Below are 24,100 nucleotides of genomic sequence, written 5' to 3' on the forward strand. Positions count from 1 at the left end.
TCCAGAATTGGAAGGCTCACCTTTGATCCTGATCTTGAGGCCGGGAGATGTACGTTTCTGACCTGGATCTTGGTATAGAGATCTTGAGGCATCGTGGCTATGAATCCCAGGAGCTTAAGGCAAGGAGATCTCTGAGTTCAAGGTCACCTGGGACAAAGCAAGTCCCAGACCCAGGCGGGGTAGTACACACCTTTAATCTGGGACATACCTTCTGCTGGAGAAGGAGATTTACAAAAGGACATTGGGAGAAGGAAGATTCTCCCTTCTCTGCCTGCCTGCCTGCCTGCCTGCCTCGTGGGACACAGCCACTGCTAGGTCCTTGGACTTCCATTCACAGCTGCTGCTGACCATTGTTGGGGAGTTGGACTACAGACTGTAAGTCATCAACCAATTCCCTTACTGTATAGAGACTACCCATAAGTTCTGTGACTCTAAAGAACTCTGACTAAGACAACACTCCTATGAGACTTGTCGTTGATGACTAAGAGCCATTCATGTGCCTGTGGATGAAGCCATACTAGGCTTGGAACCTTCTCTTTGGTCTGTTGTTGGAGCCTTAGGTCAGGTGGGTGGATATCTGTTCACACAGCAAAGCGCTACAGAAAGAAACCCTGAACTTCCCAAATCCAGGCCAAAGCTCTTGCTCTGTGGCTCTCACCATGCTGTGACTGGGGACGGAACCCCAAAATTCAACGATCCCTTTGGAGATGTTCATCAGAGTCACCAGGGCTGTGGGTCTGGGATCTTGCTCCTTCCAGGTGGCCCTTCGTCACATCCCTCAGATCAGGAGGAACACCGGGACACCGGGCTTCAAGAGATCTTTCTGTCTAACTCCGTCCCTCTTGTCTTTTGCATCCAGCAGCTTGACACCCAAGCCTTTGTGGAATGTGAAGTATTGAAGCCAGGCTCAATCAAACAGCCTGGGGTCCGCAGACCAGGGAATCTCTGACACATGGGGGCATACAGCATGTTCCCTGGCATGACAGTGTGTAAGGTAGGCATCCGATTCTTCAGAAGCTGAAAGGTCCTGGGCTCCCCCAGATACAGGAGGACATCAAACTCAAATGGAAGTCGCAGGATTGCCTAAGGGAATCTGACCTTACTCCATGCCAGCCCTGCTCACTACGGCAGTTGGCGCCCCTGCTCCACCAGGTCACAAATCTAGGTGGCATCTAAAAAGGTGGCAGGTGCCAGTTGAGCATGGAGATTGTATGGGGGAGGATCCAGGGCTTCCTCAAAGCAGGACACATTCCTAGAATGGCAAGGGGTGAATCATACAAGACATCTTTTGGCTGCTGTCCTGTGCAAGAATTCAGCTGCCCCGTGGCACCATCCACTGGGTGACTGATTTCACAAGAAATGCATCTGAGATTTGTGCTGTGTTTTCCAGTGACTTGTACAGTTGAGGCAGTCCAACAGATTGTTCATTTGTATTAGCTTCTGGATTTAAAATACATGTGGTTCTTAGAGCAATATGCAGCAAAAACTGGTGGGTACTCTCAAATCTGGAAACATACATACAAACACACACACACACACGTACACACATACACACACACATACACACACATACACACACGTACACACACACACACACACACACACACACACGTACACACACATACACACACACACACACACATACACACACACACATACACACGTACACACACATACACACGTATACACACATACAAACACACACACACACACACACACACACACACACACACACACCTATTCCATCTTAGAGAAGCCTTCCCTTGTCATGGTCCCCATCCATCCTTAGTCCTTGATCTGGAACGCTATTAGAGGTTTCTTCTACCTATGACATAGCCCAATTTAACCGGCAGCATAACCAATTGTAGAGAGAGCCTAGCACCTTATCAGACCACTAACCACAGTCAAAACGACAGTGTCACAGCCTGTCTTCCCACCTCAAGGACAGGGTTCTCAGCTTGGAGTCCACAGACCAGGGAATCTCTGACACATGGGGACATACAGCAAGCTCCCTGGAATGACAGTTTGTAAGGTAGGCATCCAATTCTGCAGAAGCTGAAAGGTCCTGGGCTCCCCAGATACAGGAGGGCTTTGCAGGCAGAATGGAGTCGCCAGTTGTCTGTCTTCATATATGTATTCATATATGTATACTTCATATGGTATTGTCTTTGCAATACCAGGGGACTCTAGGAACAGAAACTTCAAGGTCCTTGTATTGCAGAGATGTACAGTGTGACCCCACTATGGGTCTTAGGGTTTTACTGCTGTGAACAGATACCATGACCAAGGCAACTCTTATAAGGACAACATATACTTGGGGCTGGCTTCCAGGTTCAGAGTTTCAGTCCATTATCAGGGTTGGGAGCATGGCAGCATCCAGGCAGACATGGGGCTGGAGGAGCTGAGAGTTCTGTCTCTTGTTCTGAAGACAGCTAAGAGAAGACTGTCTCCCAGGCAGCTAGGATGAAGGTCTTAAAGTCCATGCCTACAGTGACACACTTACTCCAACAGAGCCATGTCTACTCCAATAGATTCACGCCCACTCCAACATGGCCACACCTAGTCCAACAAGGCCACACCTCCTAATAATGCCACTCTCCAGGCCAAGCATATACAAACTGTCGCACTATGTCTGGCATTTTCTCAAGAGATCTAAGCTTTTGATCCCTGGGGCATAGTCCACCCTTTCTGTTATTAGAACTGAGTGATATGACCTGTTACCTTCTGGGGAAGGAGGGACACGGGGCAGTTTCAGCAGAACTCATGCACACAAAACTCCATGGGTTTCTCCCACTAAGGAGAGAGATGATGGCATGGAGTTTTTATCTAAGTCTCTAATCCTTCCCTACCCAGCACCAGCCTGCACCATGAAATATCGCACTGTGCCTGGAACTGAGAGATCTGCAGAGATAACATCAGGAGAGGAGGTGACCAGCAGGGGCCACAGGAGGTTAAGAGATAATACTTCACATCCTACCTGGAAAGGTGACAGGCCGGGCGAACCCAGAATCCTTAAGAAGAGACTCGGAATCTCCATTTTGCAAAGGGCAGAGCGAGAGCTGCCTTCACCCTGGCTGTGAGGTCCACTCTGCTGTCTGGGTATAGATACAGCGGGGACAATTCTCCGAAGTACCGTCAGCCCTACCAAGCACTAATGGGTCCGGGGCCAATGAGAGGGGGATCCCCACTCTAAAGCTGAGTGCATATCACAGGGTCTTATGGACTTTCCAGGAAGATCGTCACAAAGTCCAGCCCATAGGATGGCATGGGGTCTCTGTCTAGGTCTCTAATTGGTCCCCACCCAGTACCAGGATGGCCGGAGACAATGAACCCCCGGGCTGAGATGACAAGGGGTGGGAGCAGAGGCAGAAGCTTTTTAGACAGCTCGAGGGCTCTCAAAGATAAGAGCTAAACATGGGAGAAAGGAGCTGGGACTTTAAGGATGATAATGAAGAGAATGCCACAGTTCGGAGTCAGGGTATTCAGGAGAAGTTACCATGGGTACAAAGGGGCAATAATAGGGCATGATATTTTGGATATCAGGATGAAGGTTTGATGCTCCGGATGCTTATGGGAGGCAGGAGGAGAGGGAGGCTGGCCAAGCTGTTGCAAGATGACCCAGGGGTAGGAGGTGGGAGTGGGGTTGCTGCTGTTGTGTGTGTGTGCATGTGTAGTGCATGCGTGAGTGCATGCATGTGTATATGTGTGTGCATGCATGTGTGTGCATGTGTGTGTGCGTGCATGCATGTGTGCATGCACGTGTGTGCATGCGCGTGCATGTGTGTGAGTGTGCATGCATGTGTGCATGTGTGTGCGCGCGTGCACGCGTGTGTGCGTGCATGTGTGTGTGCATACGTGTGTGTGTGTGTGTGTGTGTGTGTGTGTGTGTGTGTGTGTGCGCGCGCGCACATATGTGTGTTCAAAGTTCCCATAGCCTCCCTGCCTCACCTCCAGCTTGGCCTTTCTGATCCCCATCAAAGTCAGAGATGAACCCAGTTCATCCCTTCGGGATCGGTATAAATAGTCCTTGAGTCTCTATCTCTTTTTGTTACAGGAGATTTGATCACACTGTGAACTCCGAAGATTGTGAACTGGAAAAGCCTCGTGGTGGCGTGGCTCAACCCTCCCACGCACCTCCTACCCAAGGGCTTTCTCTTTACTGTAGAGAAGTAGTTATGCGGCTCAGCGCCCCCCCCCCCCCACACCGCACACCTCTAGCCCGAGAGCTTTCTGTAAACAAGCGCTAAAGTAAAGTCAACCACAGGTCAAGGGGCGGAGCAAGAACCCAGCTGACCCGGAGTGAACATAGGAAAACCCAGGAAAGAGAAAGGAGGGTCTTTGAGCTCAAGGGTGCTTAAGAAATGTGGAGAAGAAGAAGCTTTTTCCTTCTGGGATTTGGTGGGGTTGGAAGGTCGCTTTGGGTGCTTCCTCTGCCTCTCTGAGCTAACAAGGGTTTCCCCACAGCATCTAGCTCCTGGGTCTTCATTTGGTAGAATGGAACGTTTGGGATTTTTTTTTTTTTTTTAAATAACACCTTTTGGCACCTCAGCGAATTTGTGACTGTCTCTTTCCTGTGCCACCTATGCTCACTCTCCGTGTCTGAGAGCAGGGTTCTGGCGTGGACGCTGCATTTCCTGCGTAGGCTGTGCATTTGCCAGCTGCCATGCCAAGGACTGACGGCAATCTGCTAGGAGAGTAGGCAGGATGGCAGGGACCCAGCAGCCTTTCTGTACCCGGGAGCAGAGGACAAAAGGCTGCCAAGACAGTTTAAGTTTAGACAAGATGGCGCCGATGGATCTCCAGGTCCAGATGCCTAAGGCTGCCCGTCTAGGGGAGCTGTGAACCAACCCAAAATGGCGCATACCAACGTGTGGGGGGCATGGGGGGGATGTATGTAGTGGAATGGAGCATTCCTGGAAGAATCTTGCTCTTGTGTGATTTTTACATAACTATGGCCTTGAGGTCAGAGCTTTGTGCCTTCGCCGGTCTGCCTGTGTGTGTCTGCCTGAGGCCTGTGTGCTGGCCTGTGTTTGTGCCTGTGTGCATCTGTATGTGGCCTATGTGTGCCGGCAAGTGCCTGCCTCTGTCTTCCTTCCCAGCGGCCTGAGGGTCAATGAATAAGTATCTCCTATCTGTCCATGACTCCTCAGGTTCTCTTCCACCTCTCAGCCTACCCCGACCTTCCTCTGCTCCTGTCTTTGGAACCTAGACCTCACACCCTCATGGGAAGAAGATAGCCAGAGTACCTGAGGTCCTTTAGCCATCTACCCTAGGCTCGGTCTCTGTCTCTCGCACGCTGTCTGAGGCCTCTAGCATTACCTTTATCTGTGTGGTTCAGATGCTGGGAAGGCAAGGTGGTCAGCTGCTGGGGAGACACACATTGGTAGGAGCCCTCCAGGTTCCGGCACTGTTTTCCTTCAGAGCAGGCTTGGAGCTCACTGTGAAGACACTCGTTCACGTCTGTGGGAAAGGGGGAACCGGTGAGGTAACGGGAAGCTACTTCCTCATTCTCTGTGACCTCCCACAGAGCAGGCAAAGCCTGAGCATGCTCACTGATAGCTTGCTGATCCCCACTAAGCTGTTTTAGCCTGTGCATATGGCTCTGGGGCTCGCCTAAGCCTTAGTGGTCATAGCATGTTGGGTTCAAGAATAAACCAAAGGAACCAGAAGTTTCCTAAGCCGAGAAGATTCTGGAACATCGCCCAACATTTCCAGCTGGCCCGGCCTTCCCTCTTGTGTCTGCCATCTTCCCATTCGAGGCCCCAGAATACCTGCCTCACATAAAACCACTTCTTCAGGGTGAAGAGGGCAAAGCTAGGTTGCTTCATATCTAACTATGTTTATGAGTAAGCAGGGACATTCATGGTCACCCACAAAGCACCATCCCCCTTCTCCTGGGGGAAAGTAAGTGTGTGATTTTGATTTATCTTCATGCATGTTCTACTTTCCATGCATGTGATTTATGGAGATAGCCAATTGGACCATGACCTCATGTTATGACAGCCTCCAACCTAGAGACAAACCTCACCAATCCAGACTCCCCTCCCCACCTCCCACCCCCAACCACCCGGTGAAAGGCCACATCTGTAGCAGGTTCTAAGGATGCTCACTGGCCTCCAGAAATGAGCCTATGTGGCTGAGGGACATTTGCAGGAGGACAAGATGAATGCTTTGGTCACGGGCCCTGCCCTTAACATGGCTGACGCCAGAGACAGGGCTACACAGGAACCTCTCCCCAGCTTCACCAGGAGGAGGGGTGAAGTCCCCAGGCCTTTGCTCATACACCAGTGACTGCTACATGCCAGCATCAGACCTAAGGGACTGATATAAAAAATTCGCCAAACCCTGACATAGATTTTTTTAAGCCACTGGTGTTATTGTTTCTTTCCTGGAGAGTCTGAGTTTCCCATGAGTCATAATCTGTAGCTTTCAGTTTAGTGTTCCATGAACAGGTGATGAGCGTGCTAGGGAGAAAGGGAGGGAGTAGAGGAGACTCTCTGTGAGTGTGCGTGTGTGAATGAGTGTGAGTGTGTCAATGTGTGGGTGAGTGTGTGTGAATGAGTGTGTGAGTGTATGAGTGTGTTAGTGTGTGCACGCACATATGTGTGTGATTATGTCAATGTGTGTGAGTGTGTCAATGTATATGAGTGTGTGTGAGTATGTGATGTATGTTAGTGTATGAGTGAATATGTTAATGTGTGTGAGTATGTCAATGTGTGTGTGAGTGTGTATGTGTCAGTGTGTGTCAATGTGTGTGAGTGTGTATGTGTCAATGTGTGTGAGTGTGTATGTGTCAGTGTGTGTCAATGTGTGTGAGTGTATCAATGTGTATGTGTGTGTCAATGTGTGTGTGTCAATGTGTGTGTGAGTGTGTATGTGTGTGTGTCAATGTGTGTGAGTGTGTCCATATATGTGTCAATGTGTGTTTGTGTATGTGTGAATGTGTGAGTGTGTGTCAATGTGTGTGAGTGTGTCAATGTGTGTGTGTGTGTGTGTGTGTGTGTGTGTGTGTGTGTGTGGTATGCACTGGGAGCAGGTACTAATGAAGCAAATACAGTTCTTCAGATCTGCACACAGGAACTTGAATAGAAACTTGGTTTGGGCTCGAATGAGCAGAAGATGAACCAAGCCACGCCCATGCTCTGCAGAGCAATTCACCCAAACCAGCCATCTCCCACGTTAGAGCTTAGCCTGCTTTAACAAGAGCAGCTCTAGCCTCAGAGTCCGTTTGGCAGTGTCCCCAGAGGGCAGGCTCACCTTGCACCTGGATGCTGATCACCTCATAGACTCTATTCACCATGTCATCCAACATGGTGGAGACGTTGGCTACAGTCATGCGATGTGGGAAGCCCAGCAGCAGCCATGACACTGTGGTGAATGTGTCCTTGCCACCAGTTGAGGTCAGGTAGTGTACAGCTGGGTTCAGAGGCTGCAAGGCACTGGTGACCTGGGAAATAGAACCAGAGGATCAATGGTAGAAGGACATCCTATGTGGTGGGGAGGAGCCAGAGGCAAGGGACACTGAAACAAATTGTATACAAGCACACACACACACACACACACACACGGAGACACACACACACAGAAAGAGACAGACACACGCACACACACAGGCACACACAGACACACACACATGCACACACACACTCATGCACACACACACATGCACACGCGCACACACACACACAGGCACACACAGACAGACACACACACAGGCACACACAGACACACACGCACACACATGTACACACAGACACACATGCATACACATGTATGCACACACACACACACACACACACACACACACACACACACACTCGTATACGCACCTGTCTACCCAACAGTAAGGAAATGTTACAGGGTCAGGTTGTGACTCAGTTGGTACAGTGTTTGCCTAGCATGCGTGAAGTCCCAGGTTCGATCCTCCTCAGCACCACCTAAACTGGGCACAGGGTCATACATCTATAATTCTAGCACTTGGAAGGTGGAGCCAGGGGAATCAAGTTCAAAGTCCTCTTTGACGACCTGGTGAGTTCAAGGCTAGCCTGAGCTACATGAAATCATTAAAGGAGATGAAGATGATGAAGAAGAAGAACAGGAGGACGAGGGAGAAGAAAAAGAGGAGGGAGAAGAGGAGGAAAGAAAAGAGGAAGAGGAGGAAGGGTAGGAGGAGGGAGAGGGAGAAGGGAGGAGGGAAAAGGAGGAAAAAGGGAGGAGAAAAGAAGAGGAAGAGGGGAAAGCAAGGGGAGAAAGAGAAGAGTAGGAGGAGAGAAACAGGAGGAGGGAAAGAGGAGGAGGAGGGAGAAGAGGAGGAGGGAGAAGAGGAAGGAGAGCAGAAGGAGGAAGAGGAAGAGGAAGAGGAGGAGAGGAGGAGGAAGGAGGAGGAGGAGGAGAGAGGAGGAGGAAGAAGAAGAGGAGAAAGAGGAGAAGGAGGAGGAGGAGAAGGAGGAGAAGGAGGAGGAGGAGGAGAAGGAGGAGGAGGAGGAGGAGGAGGAGGAGGAGGAGGAGGAGGAGAGGTTGCTACAATATCTTTTACATCTGTGACCTTCACAGAAAACCAGAGTGACCTCAGCTTCTGTGGGTAAATCCAGCCCCACACAAATCAGGTGTGAAGCCCTGACCTCCAGCACCAGATGTGTCTTCAGTTGGACATAGGTGTACCTGGATAAGCTGAGGGTGGACCTCGATGTTGTCATTATTAAAAGGGCAAATTTGAGCTGGGTACGGTGGCATAGGCCTGTATCCTGGCCGCTTGAGGGTCTGAAGCAGGAAGATCACTAAATCCCAGAGTCCGGGACTCAGCCTGAGCGACTTAGTGAGATTCCATCTCGGTCCCTCACAAGGCAAAATGTGGGCACACAGCTGGGCATGCTCAGAGTAAGGACAATGTGAAGTGGCCTAGGGGACAGAGGGCTATGCAAGCCAAGAGGGAAAGCTTTGGGTTCTTTGGGGCTCTTAGCCTCCAGAGGGAACATCACTGCTTACCCTGATGACAAGTTTTTCCAGCCCATGGGCTCAGAGAGAACACCTTCTGCCAAGTCATCTGTTACCAGTGATTCTGCTGGGGCAGCCCCAGGTCACCTGCAAAGCTGTGGCCTTGGGACCTGAGCCCCAACCCCTGCAGAAACCTGGCCTCCTGTTGTCCTGTCTGATGATTTTATTTTCGATCGACGGGTCTTTCTCTTACCCTTTGTAGGCTGCTTCCCGGTTAGCCTGCACCTCAGCATCTCAACCCCCAGGGAAACCAGGCATTGTTGGCACTGCACACCCTGACCTGTGTCTCCAAAGCAGGTTTGTAAACACACCTGACTCTGAGGGACCAGAGACCTGGAACCTTCCCAGGAGACAGAGTGTAACCAACTCAGGAGGTAAGCCAAGACCCACCCATCCCCCACTGGAACCCTTTAGTTGGGAGCCGCCAGCACCTGCGGCAATCAGGAGCTTGCCTGAGCAAGCTGGCTCCCTCAGGAGGGAGGCAACTGCAGGGCGACAGAAATAGTGGGTTCAAGTGGCAGGTCTCAGGGACTAGTGCATCAGGAATTGCTGCAAACGCCCCGCAGGTTGCGATGGTTAATATTGTCGACTCCTCGATAGGATTTAATCACAGAAGAGTCAAGTCTCTGAGTGTCTGTGAAGGAGTCTCTTGGTTAAGCTAATCGAGGTGGGGAGATCCACCCTGAGGGACACCATTTCATGGACTGTACCCTGTAAGCCCAAATAAACCTTCCTTCCTTGACTTGCTCAGATATTGTCCAAGATATCAGTCCCAGATACTGTTTAAACCACAGCTGCCATTCAACATGGATTTACGATCATTTGTATCTGAGGCACAGAGAGGTGTAACAATTTATCCAAGGTCACACAGCAGGTATTTTTATACCCTGGTGGCTTGACTGCAGAGATGTGCCCCTAGTGGCTGGTTGGGTAGGCCCTTGACAAATATCTAGCAAACTAGGATCGTGGCCATCACAGGGCTTCTTGGCGGAGGTGAGGTTACAGAAGACCCCAAGGGGAGCAGCATCACTTCACAGTGACAAGGACAGGGTAAGTGTGCCCCGGCTGTTCTAGGCTGCCTGGCTGGTAGGTGTAGTGACTGAGGAAGGATCCCATTCTCAGCCTTGCACCCGCCGGACATTATCTGTGGTGCTTAGAGATGCAGGATGGAAACTGTCACCCCTTGCTGGACTCGTTATGCTGTGGTAAGCCAGCAGCAGGGCAGCAAACCCCATTGTGCCCTCCTTGTTTATAGCCTTCTATTCACAGTTGGCTGTAAGAGCAGGTTGCTACTTAAAGACACAGTGGAGGGCAGGGGTGCCCTGCTGTCTTAGGATCCCCAAGTCTGGGGCAATGCTGCCATAGAGAGATACCCTGATTTGAAATAGCTGAGACATGTCTGAGGTGTGGCTGCTGGGCAAGGGTCTCTATCAGGGTGGCTTTGACCCCAGGGACACTAGGCACTACCTAGAGCTATGTTTGGTTGTCACACTGGGGGATGTTCCTGGCTTAACCAGGACAGACCAAGATTCTACAGAGTGAGAAAGGGGACTTCAGAGTTGGGGACTGAGGGGCTAAGGCCATACTGATGAGGACATCCTTTTATCTCCTCAACTGAGCATCTAAAGGAGGCTGCCCCATCCCACACACCAGGTATGGCTTCAGGAATTACACTCCAATCACAACCATTCTAGTATATCTCTCTGTTTTTTGTGTTTGTTTGTGTTTGTTTTTTGAGACAGTCTCAAGTAGCCTAGGCTGACCCTAAACTTGCTATGTAGTTGTGGATGGCCTCGAACTCCTAATCTTCCGGTCTGCACACCCCATGGGTTAGGGTTACAAGTAAGGCTGATTTACTTTTGTTAAGAATTCAAGTTTGGGGCTGGAGAGATGGCTCAGTGGTGAAGAGCACTGACTGCTCTTCCAGAGGTCCTGAGTTCAAATCCCAGCAACCACATGGTGGCTCACAACCATCTGTAATGAGATCTGATGCCCTCTTCTGGTGTGTCTGAAGACAGCTACAGTGTACTTATATACGATAAATAAATCTTCAAAAAAAAAAAAAAGAATTCAAGTTTGTTTCAGAGCCTGTCACTCTGGACATTTAGGGGATGTCACCCATTTCTATCTGCCCAGGGAAAACATGACGTTTGTAACCACCACTCACCAAAGAGTAGAGCAGGCGCGTGTGGTTCCGGAGCCCAGGGTCCTCTCTCTGCAGGTCCTCAAAGCCCATCTTCACCAGCACAGTGACATTGTACCAGCCCACTATGCTCCTCTCTGTACCTGCAGGTCAGATGCCAGTGAGTTACAATCTTGGGGACAGGATGTAGTCACCAGAGGCTGCAGGTGGTCAGCAGGGTGTGGAAGGCAGGAGACCACCTTTCGGCATGAAATGCCTGCAGGGAGCTTCCCACTGTCCGCCCTTACTTCCCTCTCTGCTGTTGCTAAACAGACCACTGGCTCCTACCTGTGAAGAATCAGGGGCCTTGCTTGAAGAGAGACCCTCGGGACATAGTTCAGATCTACAGCCTTTGTAACAATGTAACATGAAATCCATCCAATCCACCCTCGCTTCCTTCTACTGACACAAATAGTATGGTGTGTGACGGTCTGGGTAACATTGTCTATATTCGATATCACCTGCTGTCTAGGTGACATTAGAGCATCATATGCGACTACATATTAGAAGGATGCTGTCCCTTGGAGCACATGTAATATTCATACATTCAGTCCATTCGATTACCCTCAGAAACAGTAAACAGTAAAACAGTAAAAAGTGTTCCAAGACTGGCAGGCGTCACCAGAGTCTGCAGATGTCCAAGTCCCTGCCTAAAATGAACAAGTTGGGCCAGAGAGATGGCTCAGTGGTTATGGGTTTTGGCTGTTCCTGTAGAGGACCCACACACAATTGCTTCCAACCATCTGTAACTCCATTTCTAGGGAAGCCAACGCCTTCTTCTCTCTGGCGTTTGTGGGTCATACATGCAGGCAAAACACTCATACACACAAAAACTGTAAATAAATTAAATAAAAACTCCCTCCCAGACGCTCTAAACCTCTCTAGATAGTTCTGAGTGCAGCGTAAATGCCCGACAGTCTTTGTACATGGATTGTTTAGGGAGCAGTGATTTTTTTTTTTAAATGTTCTTTTAAGTCCAGTACCAATGTGCCCACCTCAGACACATCAGTGACAAAACATTTTCAAATGTTTTAAATAACTCAGAATGCAGAACCTTTGAATATGAGGACCAGCTTCGGTTCAGGAGTATAACTGGCACATAGAAGAATTGTAATATGTTAATCCTTAGTACTATATGTGATCATGTCATGGCTATATGCTAATAGGACAATATAGTACATGTGGTATATATGCATATATATACATATATATTTAATAGTTTTCTGTATTTGTTTAGTTATGAATATTGGTCCAGTCATAGCACAGCCCCCCTAGGCCAAGAGAATTTTCTGAAAGAGCCAGACCGTCAGTGGCTGCTCTGGGCTGTGAGGTATGAGCTGGTCTGTGTTTCCTCAGGGCTACAGCTCTAACGAGCCTGCCTACTGTACCAAGCCTTACCTTCCCTGACAAGCGACCATGGCTCTGCCCACCACTGCTTTCTTCCCGCTCATTTAACTCTCTCAGGGCTCTCGGCACCACCCGTGGGGACAGGCAGACCTCTTGTCTGCCCTACTCCCAGTTCCAGGCTCCCCAAGGAACTGTGGCTGCCACCTTCCCCAGATCAATGTCTTCCTGAGTCCCTCCCCCTTTGCATCCCTACCTGTGTGTGTGGGGGACACACAGCGGTGTCCCCCTGGCCAGGCGCAGCACTTCTGAAGTCCAGGGCAGTCTGTGTCCAAGCTGCATGAGGATCTAAATGGCCCTGGCTCAGCTGTTGGGCAGACCCCGGGTCTCGAGGCAAACTCCCTGGACCGGTTCCGGGCTGGCGGATGAGACAAGTTAACCATATTAGCATTAGAAGCAGGCTCAGCTGGCACTGTGCTTGCAACAGGAAGCCCCCAGCACCTGAAGACAAGGTGTGCGTGTGGTGCTATGTGCCGAGAATCCCAGTGCTCAGAGGGATCAGAGGTCAAGGTCATTCTCAGCTGTGTAGCAAGTTCGAAGCCACCCTGGGATGCACGGGATCCTGTGCACAACCACAGGGGGCAGGATGGGTGTTTCCATGGGCTCAGAGCGCTTGCTGTTTTTGCAGAGGACCAAGGTTCAGTCCCTAGTACCCACATGGTGGCTCACAGTCATCTATAACTCCAGCTGCAGGGTAATATGATAAACTCTTCCGGCTTCCACAGGCAACCCACACATGTGGCAAAATCTGACAGACACACCTACACGAAAGTAAAATAAATGAGTCTGTTTTTAAAAGCAACCACCGATACATAAAAAGGCAGCGATCCTAATTGAGCTGAGGGCTGTACACATTCACAGTTGATGCTACCTTCTGTTTTAGAAGTTCTGTGTATCCTGGTCCAGGGCTTCTCCACCAAGGCAGAGCTCCTGGAATTGTTGGAGGCTTGCTTACACTGGCTCTGACACCATTGGGCTTCTTTTCTATTAAGGTAGGTTCCGGGGAGAACCCAAGTGCTTCCTGTTCCTCTGAACCTTAGAATTCCAGTTACAGGGACCTTCCATTTTTTTTCTGAGGACAAGTACACACACACACACACACACACACACACACACACACACACACACACGTTTACTCAGTACTTCATAGAAGCCAGACAAGCTGTTTGGTACCAGGGCTACAGATGTGGCTGTGCCCCACCTTTAGGAGATAAATTCCAAAGCCAACATGCTAGCAGTCGCTAGAAGGTGAGAGAGCAGGCCAGAGCCTCTACTTTGGCTCCCCACTACGATCAATGTTCACGATGGTCATGGATGCTAACATTTGAAACAGTGAACCCCAAATAAATGCTTTCTTTTATACATTTCCTTGGTCACGGTGCCTGATGAAAGCAATAGAAAAGTAACTAAGACAGTATCCCATGAGGCAGGAGGAAGGTTAGCCAGGGCCCTGGAGGGATGGAAAGGCAGCCGGGAGATGCAGCAGTCTCAGAGATAATCCTCTTGGGTTTCCCAGGGTCTCTGGAACTTTCTGTAGCTAATGAAGAGGACTGTGGCCTCACTTCCGTTGGGAACAAGTCCCAGGGCCAGCCACTCAACCAAAGCAAATATAGCATAGGAGGTGGCACTAGCCCTGCTCTGGAAGCCGAGCCTTGAGTCTTTTTAGAAACACGTAGTTAAAGGTCATGATTAGTAACATTGTCATTTTAATTAGTAACATTGTTATTTTACTTAGTAACACTGTCATTTCCAAGCTATGGGCTTGGTCCTTCATTTCCTTTCTATCTAGATGCCTATACAATGGGTCCACGTATGAGAGAAGGGATTGAGCTGGGTCAAGCTGCAGGCCAAGGACGGAATGGGGGATCTCTGTGCGGTCTTCCTGTCAAAAGCAGGATAGATGCTCATCTGACAATATGACCCTCAAAGGCTGTGGGCCAAGCAGACAGGAGGATGGGCGAGGGGGTCAGGTGTCCCGAGACAACAGGAAGGCCAAATACAGCGTGAGGTTTGATATCAGCTATACTCCAGGTTTCTGAGCCGTGAGGCAGGTCCTCGTGAGGTAAGATGCCCACAGTGGAGGAAACTGCTCTGCAGGATCTAAGCACATTTTTTTTCTATAGACCTAAGACAATTCTAAACTGAAAAGATTTACCGAAATACAGGAAAAAAAAAATAGGCTGTCTCATAAGAGATGGGTAATATGCTAGCCACACAAGTGCCATGACCTGAACTCAAGTCCCAGAAACCCAGGTAAAAAACAGCCTTGCATAATGGTGCACACAGGCCATCCTAGCACTAGGGAGTCCCAGATGGCTGGATCCCTAGGGCCACGGGCTAGTCAGCATAGCTGGATTGAAGAGAGCTTCAGGCAGTGAGAGACCCTGTCTCAAAAAAGGGAGATGGTACCCAAGGGTGACACCTGAGGTTGTTCTCTGAAAACACACACACACACACACACACACACACACACACACACACACACACACACACACACACCAGGAAAGGGTTCTAACAATGGTTGCCTAGCAACAACAAGGTTCTGGAACCCAGGTTCCTCATCTGAATCTTATTGCCCCTGGGAATTCCCCCTCCCCTTTAGGGTCTGGTGACTAACACCACATCCTAAAGGAATAGCCCAGTCACCTTGGTAAGGAAGTCAAAAAGGAGAGCCTTTCTCAACTCAAGGCTAACAGTGAAACAGCTCTACTCAGTGCTTGGCAACCCAGTGAGTCCCAGCTCAGCCAGACGGCCCCAGAGAGTCCTATCTGGAACAGAGCCTCCAAGGCTGCTCACCCAGGGCTAAGGAATTACTGACTGGTGGTGCAATTCTGGGATCCTCCTCCCTCTGCTTCTTAGCCTGGTCAGCACAAGGCGCCCCTGGGCATTTGTATGGAGATGGGAGGTTAGAGGTGGCCTGGTCCAGCAGGCCCTGCGTTTATACAAGGAGAGTTCACCAAATTGCTGGCCGGTGGAGAGGGGCCATGCTGCACACAGGGCTTTACCTACTGGAATCTTTTCTGACTGAGGACAGATCCAACAGGTGACGGCCATCCCAGGCGGCGATATCGATAACTAAACGTTAGAAACAGCTGATGGCTGATTGAGCAATTACGCATCCATACAAGATAATTCCCTGAGGCCACTCAATCAATGGCTACGGTAATATTTATTGACGCGGAAGACATTCTGGGGGAAATCGCTAAGTGATAAAAAAAATTTTTTTTTTCTTTTCAACGAAAAAGTCCAGCAGGGTGGCCGGACTCTTGTGCAGCGTTAGCCCTAGGGTATGATGGGAAACATCACCGGAGGTGACTTTTGAGTGACGGACTTTGCCCTCTGATCTCTCCTTTGCTTCTAAGATGTGTACCTGTTGAGTTCACGTTTGTAACTGCATATCAGACATTTGCAATATGTGACTAGGTGGCTTGGCATCGCATTCCAAATGTGAGATTCTTGGGGTTGGAAAGGGGTGCTGGCACTAGAGGTCACAGGAAGTGTGCCCCGGGCATCATTTCCCTGGTTTGGATGGCCGCTTACTGAGTGGGAGGAGGAAGAAAGGCATCATCTGGGGTTGCACCGCTGGCTTGGGGAGAGGACCTAAGGCTCAGACACCAGGCCGGATGGATAAAGGCTGCCCCTACTTAGGCAGAGGCGAATGTGTCTTTGGTCCTGTGTTTGCTCCTCCACAACAACTGTGGGCCCAGCTGGGACCCAGCCTTGTTCTGCACACATTTGGGCCTTGGACTGCAGCAATTAATCCGCAGTGAAGGTGACTGGGAATGAGCAACTATGAAATTCACCTCAGACCAACAGCGTGGGGAAGCTGCCCGCCCATGCCTGTGGTGTCACAAGGCAGCATCAAGCCACCAAGGGGGATGTCCCTGAATGTACAGCTGGAGACACTTAGGTGACCAGTTCTCCATGACAGGATAGGGGACACTACGGTGGCCCCACGGGGCATATCAGACACCAAGCCTTGACACCAGCAAGGACCTCCCTAAGGGGAACCCCAGCATCAGGATAAAAAGGATAAAAAGACAGAGAAGCTATGGTGACTGGGGAAGAAAAGCAGGGGGAGGAGGGAGGCCCTTCTTCCACGGCACCACACCAGGTTTTGTCTTTGCGCTGATAAGAACAAGAGACATCAGGCCCCACGGATGAGGCCCAGACCGCTCAAGCCAGTGAGCATGTCTTTTCCTACAGACATCTCAAAGATGACTGACCAATAAACCACGTTGATTCAGGGACAAGATGGGGGTAACCTGTTGCCAACTCTGTAATGCTGAGGAAGCCCCAAATCCCCGTTTCCCCTGAATGGAGGTCTCTAAGTGGGAAGAGAACACTTCAAGCTTCAGAGAGTGACAGAGGAGCCTCTGTTTCTGCCACCACTGATGTCCTCTGTGTCCTGAAATGCCTCCCCTGCTTCCCTCTCTGGGACTACTAGCCTCAAATTTCAGACTCCCTTATAGCAAGTCGTACACCCTGAACTGAAAATTTTGATTCCTCAATGTGGGGTAGAAGGGAAGACTGGGCACTCTTTTTGTTTTATTGTAGAAGAATTTTGTGTATCAACAATATTAGTAACCTAGCACAACACACTCTTAATGGCTTGCTTGTTCTGAGTTAACCCCACCCCATCCTGAATCATGATGTCCTTGGACACATCCAAGGTTGAACCTGACTCTGTTACTAAGAGGTGCCTGGTGAGCTGGTAAGATGGCTCAGTGGGTAAAGCCGCTTATTGCAAAATATCAACCTGAGTTGATGCCTAGGACCCCCGGGGTGGAAGGAGAGAACTGACTCCTGAGAGTTGTCCTCTGACCTACACACACATACACACACACACACACATACACACACACACACACACACACGCATGCACACACATATACACACACACAGAGGCACATGCATGCACACACACACAAACACACATGCATGCATGCATGCATATACACACATACATGTATTCACATGTACATGCATTCACATACATGCATGCATAAATAATTTTGTCTTTTTTTCCCCTCTGGAGTTGAAGACTGAACCTACGGCTTTGTACCTGTTAGACAAACACTCTACCCAGATAAATCCCCAGTCTCTGAAGTCACTTAAAAAAAAGAATTGTGTCAGCCCAAGTGTCCTCAGAGGAAGGAGGAATCCTGGGCCTGATAAGAGGGAGGTAGAGCCAGACACCTGCATCCCAGGGGCAAGGCTGACCTCCCGGCCTTTCACCTATCCCTGTAGAGCTTGCTGGCTGGAGATGAGAGGGAGGCAGGTTCCTGGGGTTGCAACCATCCTCCTTTCCAGGCCACGGTCCCTCTGAATACAGCACATTGTCAAGCGTCTATTCCTGCCTTCCTGCCTTCCTGCCTTTGTGATGACCGACCCGACTGTCCCAGTTACAGTAGGACTGCACAGCTCAGAGCTTACTCCCAATCTCATCACAGTTGCACTGCCTGCCAGGTCACTGATCTGTCCCACACTGTGTCTTGGTGGCAGACCCAGGGACCTCCTGTCCTCAGTGACCCAGGACGAGCTCTTAGAAGACCACACACAATGCCAACGTCCTTCCCCTACTCTCTGGTCTGTTCCTTAGCTGCACATCACCCTATTTGACTGGGCCTTCTAACATCTAAGGGGTCAGGCCCTGTTCAACCCTACAGGACCACTCTCCCTTGCCAACAGCCATCCCATAATCACCAGCCCATCTGCCCTGCCTCTGCTGCTCCACTCCCCTGCCCCTGACGGCCCCACCTCTGCCATCTCTGAGAGCAGACCTTCACCTCTTCCTGCCCAACCTGGGGGCCCTAACTAGGGTTCTAAGGAGAGGTCAGCCAGCCCCTGATCTCCCTAATGAAAGGCAGTAACACCCCCAAAGTGGAACTCAAGTCCCACAACAGACTTTTCTCGCAGAAACAGTTTGGTAAGGGGGAGAGGATGAGGGACAGGGAAGGTCACAGGGAGGGACCCATTGCCACTTTCTCTTTAATGCAGCAGGTGAGGCAAATGGTGGTTGCTGGGGCTGGCATGGCTGGGCGTGGCAGAAACTGAGGCTCCGCCTCTCCTGACAGCCTCCTCCCTGAGTTTCCGCTGTGTGGCCTTCCATGAACAGCTAGGAGATGGTGTGGCAGGTGCTGGAATGAGGGTGGGCCAGACCACAGCCACCCATCTACAGCCAGACTCTGGCAGAGCCCACACACTCTGAACCACAGGGCCAGGGTTCCCAGGAACTTTTTCAAGGGTCACGTGGACCCCTAGCGGAAGCCACCACCCAGCCTAGGAGCCACAGTAGCCATCGAGTTGTGTAGTTGGGTGCCCATGGGCCTTGGAGTGGGACTGGGGAACGTGGGAAGGAAGCGAGGGTTAGGGCAGGAAGTCTAAGATCGGCACTGGGCAAGATGGCATCTCCCGTTTCCCTGCAGGGAGATAGTGGGAGCAGGGAATGGCTGCTGGCCCTGACTGGTTCTCACTGGAGATGGAGGCATCCTTTAACCCCCTGATCAGCAAGCAGCAGGTCTACCACAGCCATTAAACTGCTCATACCAGCACCCAGTCTGACCCTTGGATTAGGCCAATGGGAAACGGCAGTCATTGCGTCCTCAGGATGACACACTGGAGGGGACTGGTGAGTGGGGACAATCAGGAGGCTTCAGTAACTTGAGCCAAGGTGGCCTTCCACAAGTTTGCACTGACGAGAGTCTCTGAAGCCTGCGACCCCTGACCTGGGGAGAATCACCCCTCCCCCTCCCCCCTGAGTTGGGGGATCCACCCAGTCGACTTAACTTGCTGATGTCCCAGCCCAGGGACACAGGGATGGGTCATGTGAGATTCCTTTTGGAGCACCCAAACTTATACTTCTTGCACTGTGGGGCAGCAGCCCTCACCCCTCAGGGTGGCCCAAGCTGACACTCCATGACCTCCGTAATCACGTACATCCTGTGCGTTTTGATGACAGGCAGGACCTTCCGACTATACAGAAGCCCATTCTAACCTGATACTGCCTCAAAGCAAGCAAGCACCTCCCCTCCACAAGCCTTTGCTAGAAGACCTACTTGGTGCACCCCACTCCAAGTTAGGAGCTGGGTCCTGCACCCCAAGCCATGCCCAGTTCCAGCTATGACACGGGCAGTCATGTGGATCACCTAGGTAACTGCCCTACACATCCTACAAACCTGCCCTAAGGAGTAGGAGGCCCAGCCCCTCCGTCTCTTTCTTGTGGAGACCGGATTAGGATTTCAGGTGAGACAAGGGTTCCATGGCAGCCTTGGGAAGAGAGTGTGGTCTCCACTGTCGGAGAGGTTGGGACACTGTGACACACGCCACTGTGTCAGAACCACTCCACATTGTAAAAGTCACAGATACTCATGCTAGACCTTGATCAGTGCTGTCACCAGCTCTAAGGCTGCTGCACGGTGCAGAGTATCCCAGAAGCCCTTGCTATACCGTCAGCTCTGAGGACCACTGATGCTCACCAGCCCACAGTATCTCTCCAGCACATTAAAAGGCTGATGAAGCCAGACATAGTGGTACATTCCTCTAATCCCAGCAGTCAGGAGGCAGAAGCAGGCAGATCTCTGTGAGTTCAAGTCCAATTTGGTCTTAGTGAGTTCCAGGACAGCCAGGGTTACAAAGTGAGACCCTATCTCAGAGACAAACACTAAAAACCACAGGGCTGGTGATTCTTGTACTCAATCTATGAAACCAGAAATCTTGGGGGGGGGGGGTTTCATGAAAAGCACCCCCAGAAACCCCAAGGTCCAATAAAGATGGAGGAACAATGTTCTAGAAAGACCTAGGGTTTCAGGGAGACGTCGCAGGCTTGCATACACAGTCCCAGCAGCTCCAAGCTCCAGGGGAAAAACAGCTCAGCCCAACCCTACCCCATCACCCTGGACTCACACAGAACACAGTAGAGGCCAAGCTGCTCAAAACCTGCACAGCAGTCGGTCACATTCCTGGACTCAGGGACGTTCATCTCCAGGTATTGGGTCTGGTACACGGTCTTGGGGCACTTTTTCCAGGGGATCCATCCTCCACAGTACACATAGGCTGTGTAAGGGGTCTGCACCGCCTGCAGCTTCTGGACACTTCGGGTCACGGGGTAGCTGCACAGCTGGTAACTCAGCAGAGAGAGGCCATTTTCTACAAAGAAGACCGCAAAGGGTGTGTTAGCAAGCCAAGGTGGGGAAGTGTCAGATCAGATCCCTGGGACGTGTCTGAGTGCTGGCTCTTGGCAACAGCAAGCTAACCGAGGTCGCTACTGTCGGATGGGCCCTAGAACTAGCCCGCCAGTCCTAGTGTGGCTTTTGCCTTTTCAAAAACCAAAACCACCCCTCTATTTGCATAAACACATAGCCATTGGCGTCACCCTGCACTCTAAGATCTCTCTTCCTGTTCAAAACCAGGAGCCATCCAGGCTGGATTTGAGTGCCATATTAGATTGAGCCAAACCAAGCCACAAAGAGTTGGAGTCCAAGATCTGGATATCATGTCCCCGTTGTCTCTCTGCCTTTGGTCCCACTTGCTGCAGACTCTCTTACGTATCAGTATCCAGAGTCTGGTCATGTGGCCCACAGACAGGCAAGAGTCACCCAACAAGTGTATACTGTTTGGAATGGAAGATGGGTAACCAAACATTTAATGTATGTATGTATGTATGTATGTATGTATGTATGTATGTATGTATGTATATGTATGTATGCATGCATGCACATATGCCCACATGTACATACATGAATGCATGCATATATATGTGTGCAAACACGTACATATGTCTTTTATATCTGTAAATGTATGTGTGCACATTTACACATGTATTTTTGTATGCATGTATGCACACACATGTACATATATGAATGCATGTATGTGTGCACACATGTATACATGTATTTTTGTATGTGTATATGCATGTGTGCACACATTTACATATGTATTTTTATATGTATGTGTGTATACATATATGTGTGTATATTCACATATCTGTATGAATGAATGCACACATGTAAGTGTGTATGCATGTATGTATGCACATACATATGTATGTGTGAGTGCATATATGTATGCACACATGGACATATGTATTATGAGTGTATGTATTATCAGCATCACTGTAAGGGGACACAGTTGTCCTTGATGGAGGAGGCCAGCCCATCTTAGCGCATCTCCTCAGGCCTGCCCTGAGCCTCCCTCTCTGAGTCTGGCCTTGGAGCTGAGACACTGTCCTCTTCAGCAGCAGCAGCGTGGCTCCCTGAGATGTCAGCCATGTTAATGAAGGGCGCAGGCTCTAGAGAGTCACCTGCCTCACCTGATCCTTACAGGGTCAACAGTTCCTCCTTTACACACACACACACACACACACACACACACACACACACACACACACACACACACACACACCACCACCACCACCACCACCACCACACCACCACACCACACCCCACACACATACACCACATACCCCCCCCCACACACACAGAGACACCACACCACACACACACCACACACCACACCACCTCCTCCATCTCCAGGAAAGCCTGGGAAAGGTCTCTTTTTCTTTGCTTTTGATCCTCCACTGAGGCCACTGTGCCATCTTCAACCCTGGCTGCAGGCAGAGCTACGGTAGACACCCCCTTACAGGACCTGCTGTGCAAAAATCTCTTTCCAGAGCCTTCACAGCAGACGGTGGAAAACCTCACTGCTCAAGCCCAGTGGGTCTCACCCTTCCAGACCCTGTGACCCTTCAACGCATTTCCTCACGGTGTGGTGGCCCCCAACCATAAAATCATTTCCATTCATAACTATGATTTTGCTACTGCTATGAAGTGTAATGGAAATATCTGTGCTTCCCCGGGGTCTTAGGTGACCCCTACCAAAGGATTCTTTGACCCTCCAAGGGGTCACGACCCACAGGTAAGAACAACTGTTCTAGGGTGAGTGCAGTTCCCAGCTCAACCCGTCCCCCGCGCCCCACAACCCTCACATTGCTCCACAAATGCCCACTTATGTCGGGAGGCCCTCCATTGCCCCTGAGAGTATGCCCTGGACAACCCCTTGGTGAAGACAAGCGACTCCCTTCCTCAGAAGCCTGCTGACCCCATAGTCATACTGGGATGGGGCAGGTCCCAGGAATGTGTCATACGTCGCAGTGTCCCAGCCCTATCATTCCTAAAACAATCTCCCTGTCCCGTAGTTGTGGGGCTAAGTTGCAAACGTAATGCCTTGCACGCAGTGATGAGACAGCACAGGTTCCACGGTTCTCCTGGTGAGCCCTGAGCAGGCAGGCGGCCCCCCACCCCCCTACGAGATCCCCCATGAACTTCCTCATGTTCTATTCTTTCTATGACTAAGCTGTTTGGCTCTCTCTCTCTCTCTCTCTCTCTCTCTCTCTCTCTCTCTCTCTCTCTCTCTCTCTCACACACACACACACACACACAGAGCATACAACAAAATCCCAAGTACAGTAAAATCCTCCTCTAGACAGAAAACAACAGGGGACCTGGCTCAAAAACAGAGGCGACTTCAGAAACAAAATAGATCTCTGAGCTTCCAACCAAGCCAGAAGGTGGGTCAGAGGAAAAGGACTCAAAAGGTTTATGGTCACAATTCCTTGAAGTCTGGGGTTTCCGGGGAATACTGGTCGGGAATTCTGGTCAGGTATGTTGGTTTGGTTTGGCTGTTCTGGGGATAGAAGCCAGGGCTCACACGTGCTGGGTACTCTGAGCTGTACCCCAACTCTGCAATGTGTTTTTAACAACTTTGTGAGCCGTGAGCTCCCCCATGCTTGGCCAGCCCCCTCGCTGCACCCCTCACTCTGTACTTGAGAACATGTGTGGCTGAGCCTGAGTCCGGCCGCCCTGCTCTGTAAGCCTCCCTGCCGCTCTCCTCTGATCTGTAAACAAGACCTTGGTGCTGGGTACCTAAGAGCTCGTTTTGCACATCCACTCCTCCCTCACAAATGTAGTGCTTCAGGCCCAACCCCAATCTCAAAATCAGCTTCCCAACCCCGTGGACCCCAGACACCGGAGGCACACTCCCACTGGGGAAGCCCTCCTTCAGAAAGCATACCCAGTGCTCCCCCGTAGCCTGTTGCTATTGGCACAGACAGTGTGGCAGGCCAGGACAAGATGCCTCTCTCAGAGAAGATTCTTGCTGGCCGGCCAGGGTCCCAGCAGGCACTGACCTTTTGAGACCCACTCCTAGAGGTCCCTTCTCCGGATTCACCCCAGATCCCTCACCTGTGAAACCACTGGTCTGGCCCAGGTCCACAGTGCATGCCAAGGCCAGGAGGGCCAGCCCCAGGGCCCGGGACATCTTCCCGTGGTGGTGCAGGCAAGGCTTGGGACGTCTAACCGCTGTGGCCTGAATCCTAAGCCGGGCTCCGAGGAGCCCGAGTTTCCCCAGCCTGGAGAAAAGGCCCCTCTGTCCCCTGTGCTGTTGCTAGTGGCGCTGGGAGCAGTCCCTTATGCCTGCTCATTAACGCCAGCCACCGGCGCGGCTGTGTCCCTGGGGGCCCCT

At 50.7% G+C, this 24,100-nt stretch overlaps 1 protein-coding gene across 1 annotated transcript in view; it reads right to left on the reverse strand.

Moving 5' to 3' along the window:
* The window catches only part of Umodl1 (uromodulin like 1), a 57,662-nt gene extending 33,766 nt beyond the window's left edge, over positions 1-23,896 (reverse strand). Inside the window, exons 1-6 of the mRNA XM_032888591.1 lie at positions 23,821-23,896; positions 20,486-20,728; positions 12,777-12,938; positions 11,162-11,280; positions 7,258-7,447; positions 5,320-5,460 (exon numbers count right to left, since the gene is read on the reverse strand). Coding sequence (XP_032744482.1) covers positions 5,320-5,460; positions 7,258-7,447; positions 11,162-11,280; positions 12,777-12,938; positions 20,486-20,728; positions 23,821-23,896 — 931 coding nt within the window. The remainder of the gene's footprint in view (positions 1-5,319; positions 5,461-7,257; positions 7,448-11,161; positions 11,281-12,776; positions 12,939-20,485; positions 20,729-23,820) is intronic.
* Between the last annotated feature and the right edge of the window lie 204 nt (positions 23,897-24,100).

The sequence above is a fragment of the Rattus rattus genome, chromosome 18 (genome assembly GCF_011064425.1).
Source record: "Rattus rattus isolate New Zealand chromosome 18, Rrattus_CSIRO_v1, whole genome shotgun sequence".
Lineage (NCBI taxonomy): Eukaryota > Metazoa > Chordata > Mammalia > Rodentia > Muridae > Rattus > Rattus rattus.